We start from the raw sequence: 4,744 nt of genomic DNA, 5'->3' as shown, positions 1-4,744 counted from the left end.
TTAATTATTGTTCAATGATAATATTGTTAAGAACTTTCATTTATTGCTTAATAAAATAAAGAGTAATTATAATCTTTTAAATTAATTTTTTTAAAAAAATAAATGAAATTTAAAATTATTTAAAATAAAATCAAATGAAATAATATATTATTTTTTTAGAATTTTTTTTTTTTTCTATATTTTATTAAAACCCAATTAACAATAAAAAAGTTATTTATCTATGTTTTATGGTAGTTTATTTTATTGGATAAAGAATTATATTCAGAAAAATGCTTAAAATATATTAAAAAAAACAAAATTAAACAATAGTATACATGAAATTTTATAAATAAATATCTAATATTTTAATTATATTGCTTTTCATTTTGTTTAAGATATTAAAATAATTATTAATAAAAAAGTATATATTTTATATTTTATTAAAAAATCATTTCATATATATATATATATTTTTTTAAAAAAATTTAAGAATTATCTAAAATTGCATAATATGTCTTTTTTTAAAAAAAATTAAAATAAAAATAAATATGACATTCTAAAAAAAAATATTAATTATTAGATAATCAATTAACATTATTTTTTTTCAAAAATAATTAATTATTTAATTAAAATAATTTTACACTTTTACTTGTTAGAACAATTTATTTAAATATAATAAAAAAATTTTCTCTTTTTTACCAAAATAAAAAAAAATAAATTCAAATACATCTAAAAATATAAATTAAAATGATTTTAGGTTCTGAAATAAATGAGTTTGTGACAAATCGTTAAAACTCAAAAATACAATTCCTTCAAGCAGAAAATAATCAACTCTAAGAAGACATAAAAGATCTTGAATAAGCTTTAAAATTGAATAAAGAAGCTTTAAAATTAGCATATTAATAAAAAAAAATACAAAACAATTAATAGAATAACGTAAGTAATATAAATAATCAAACTATAAATTACTAAGATATTGATAATCAAAATAAACTATTTGAAAAGCTTTATTAAGAAAATAAACAGCTTTTAGAAACATTAGAAAGAATTACAAAAGAAAGAAATTAAGCACAAAGCAAAGTATTTTTTTAATTTTTTATTTGTTAAAAATATATATAAATATATACATATATATATATAAAAAAAGGTTTTAATATAAGAATAAGTAAATGAAGAAAATATTAACTTTTAAAAAGATATAATAAAAGAGTTAGAGGATAAAGTATAAGAATTAAGAGTAATTATTCACGATAAAGAATATACTGTTTAAGAATTAGAAAAAAATCATACATCAAGTGTAAAAGATATAGCAATCAAAATAAGAGAAGTATTTTATTTTATTCAAAATTCTAAGTAATTATATTTATTTAGATAATAACACCAAACGAATAATCAATAAAGCTTTATAGCGAGATTGAAAATCAAAAATATAACATTAAAAAAATAAATGTAGAAAATTAAAAATTAGATACTTCAATGTAAAAATTAAAAGATTATAATAGGGTATTAATAATAAATGTTTATACAAATTAAAAAAAATATAAAAAGAAATTAAAAAGAGAAATAATTAAACTTAAAGTTGCAATAAAAAATAAAATAAGTTTTCGAAAAATGAAAGGTATTTATAAATAAACAAAAAATATATAGATAAATTATATATAATGCTAGAATTCGTAATAAATGATAGGCTTTAAAATGGAGATGAAGATTTATTTTTAAATAAAGAATATATAAATGATTATTATTAAGATAAATAAAAAGATCGAATAAATAAAAATCAGTAATAATGTATAGGAAACTATTATAATAATTCAAAAATAAAGCCTAAATAATAACTAATTGATGATATAACAAAATTATAATTATAGTTAAGAAATTTTAAAATATTATTTTATCGTGAAATGCAAAATAGTAATTTAATAAATAAACAGGTATAAAATATAATATAATATTATAAAAAAATAAAATATATTTAAATATAATTATATTATATAAAAAAAAAAAATTATAAAAAGAAAATTAAATAATAATATGAATAAGATAAATTAAAAAAAATCAAAATATATAATATATTATATATAATAAATATAAAAATATAAATATACAATTAAATAATTAAATATACATATACATATACATATACATATATATATTATATATATAAATATATTTTTATATATATAATTATATTGATATAATCATTTATTTCTAATTTATATTCAATTATAAAATTTAATTTATAATAAATTTTATTTTTATTTTATATATACTTTTATTATTCTAATTAATTTTATATATACATATTTAAATTTTTATTAAAGTATAATAATTTTTTTTTTAATATTTTTATTAATTAATTTTTTTTATTATATACAAACGAAACATTTTTTTTATAGTTAGATAATCTTCAAAAATTTTAATATTAATTAGTATTAACAAATGAAACGATTTTTGATAGCAATAAATTAAATTAGGAAAAGTAAGATAAAATGAAACAAGAAATAGATTATTATAAATAATATTATTATAAATTTATTGATAATATTAAAAATAGAAAAAGAAATAATTCTAATTCTTCTTTTATCATTGAAAATAAACCGTAATATATTTATAAAAATAATATTAAAAAAATTTTATTAGAAATACTACTAAAAATTAATATTCTTACAACTAAAAAATTTCTTTTGTTTCTTCTACAAATTAATAATAATAAGATATATAAGCACCCCCTTTACGTCCTAGATAAATGGTATCTTCTCCTCGTCCTATTCAATAAACATGCGAAAATGATGAAGTTTCTACAATGAATAAAAAAAAGGATATTTTTTTTAATATCTTAACATCTCCTACCTAAAATAGTTAATAGTAACAATAATTTTTCAATCAAAAATAAAAAGGAGTAGTTGATTTTTTTGCAGTTTAAAATAATTTAGCACTATAAAATAATACTAATACGCAAGATATTAATGTTTTACCTGGTTATTAATAACCTTCAACTTCTAGACCATATAGTTATGTAAACGATGAATATCATGAAGAAAACATAATGATTGATTAAGAAAAATTAAAATGTGATGAATCAACAGATGAATTCTCTATACAATAAAATAAACTATTTTTAAAATAATTAGCTTCTGGTAAAAATAAATTAACTTTTATATTAAAAATAAAATAAATAAGATTTATATAACAGCCTCAATTTAAGATAAAACAATAAAATAGGAAAATATAATAAAGATAAACTTAATTAAAAATAAGAAAATGTTACTATATTCTAAACTAAAAGAAGTTTAAGTGATCCTTTGGATTATATTTTTATAAAATAGGATTATTAAATTGGAAATTATTAACAAAATATTAAATAATTTGAATAAAAAAATACCAGTTCTATAGTTGATCCAGATAAACTTTTTAATATTGATGTTTCTATGATTGGAGGTGATAAAAAAATCCCAAAAAAATAAATTAATAAGGATAAAATCGTTATTGATGCAAATGTATCATTCATTTCTAACTTTAATGAAGGTGATGATTATAATTAATGACATTTTTTTAAAAAATAAATATTAAATTTATTCATATATTATAACAAATATTTTTTTTAAAAAAAATTATTTAAAGTTATATATTTTTTGATAAGAAAAATTTTTATTTTCAATATTATTTTTAAATATAGGGAAATAAAATTATTAAAGTTTGTTTTTAATAGTTATTATTTTTAGTTGATATTAATTTGTTTATTTTTTATCAAAACTAATAGATAAAGTATTAAAATTATATTTATAAAGAATAATTTAATTTTATGTAAATATAATATAGATAATAAATATTTTTATGATAATTCTTAATAGATTTCTATTATTTTTTATTTATAAATTTTATTTAAAGTTTTATATTTTTAATTTAATTCATAATCATCCAGAATCTAAAATTTTTTCTCTATAGTTATAAAAAAGTACAGGATTTATATAAAGTCTAAAATTAATTAACTAAAGAAAATCTCTCTCTAATTAATTAACTTCTTGCAATGAAATTCCTCCGATTTTCGCATAATATTCATTATTATAATATTTGTCTTCATAAAATTTTATTGAAATCATAACTGATGTTATTATAATTCTAAAAAAATAATATAATTTAAAAACAAAAAATAAATATTCACCTATGTATACTATAGCTGTTTATTAAAAAATTTTTATGCCTTTCAGTTATTCGATCTATGTAAATTAAAGCCATTATATAACACTCTTATGTACAACCTGATAATTTATTTATTCTTAACAAATAATCATTTATTGATATATTTGGAATATTTTTTCCATGAAAGTTCGTTATAAACTAAATAGGTAGTTTATCACATTATAATGTTATTTCTGTCAAAACATTTGATATTATTTAAAGAATATTTTCATTCGATATTTATTAATATCCATTTAATTTATAGATTTAATCGTATGTTATTTTTTCGTTTTAAAAAATTATTTATTCATCAAATTAATTCATTATTAAAATTTATTTTTATTTTATATTTTATTATTTTTTTTTTAATGAATTTTTTTTTTGTTAAGTATTTTTTTTAAAAAAAAAAAATAAATAAATAATATATATAGTAATTTTTTTATTTATAAATAAAATTAAATAATATATAAATTTTAATTTAAAATATATATTTATATATATAAATATATATATAATTCATAATCTATTAAACTATTTATTAGTGGATACATAAATTTGAGGTAATTTGTAATTATCTCGTTTATAA

At 14.2% G+C, this 4,744-nt stretch overlaps 2 protein-coding genes across 2 annotated transcripts, besides 4 other annotated features; one reads left to right on the top strand and one right to left on the bottom strand. All coding sequences in view use genetic code 6, as the record gives it.

Annotated features, from left to right (window-relative positions):
* Positions 1-726: 726 nt before the first annotated feature.
* On the top strand, positions 727-2,786 carry IMG5_054430 (hypothetical protein; the record flags this gene model as incomplete). Its single annotated transcript, XM_004037336.1, has 6 exons — positions 727-1,059; positions 1,127-1,306; positions 1,351-1,482; positions 1,528-1,597; positions 1,648-1,910; positions 2,376-2,786. The coding sequence occupies 6 exons, from the start codon at positions 727-729 to the stop codon at positions 2,784-2,786; spliced, it is 1,389 nt and encodes a 462-aa protein (XP_004037384.1).
* Positions 1,506-1,539: a microsatellite.
* Positions 2,040-2,162: a microsatellite.
* Positions 2,132-2,170: a microsatellite.
* A 1,107-nt stretch (positions 2,787-3,893) lies between the features above and the next one.
* IMG5_054420 (n-terminal domain protein) lies at positions 3,894-4,482 on the bottom strand (the record flags this gene model as incomplete). The annotated part of the gene is made up of 2 exons (XM_004037335.1): positions 3,894-4,098; positions 4,142-4,482. 2 exons carry the CDS (start codon positions 4,480-4,482, stop codon positions 3,894-3,896), a joined length of 546 nt encoding a protein of 181 aa, XP_004037383.1.
* A 28-nt stretch (positions 4,483-4,510) lies between these two features.
* Positions 4,511-4,557: a microsatellite.
* Between the last annotated feature and the right edge of the window lie 187 nt (positions 4,558-4,744).

The sequence above is a fragment of the Ichthyophthirius multifiliis genome (genome assembly GCF_000220395.1).
Source record: "Ichthyophthirius multifiliis unplaced genomic scaffold scaff_1120509250185, whole genome shotgun sequence".
In the NCBI taxonomy this organism is placed as follows: Eukaryota; Ciliophora; class Oligohymenophorea; order Hymenostomatida; genus Ichthyophthirius; species Ichthyophthirius multifiliis.
Note: the sequence above shows the minus strand (reverse complement) of the source record. Positions and strands in the feature narration are given on the sequence as shown.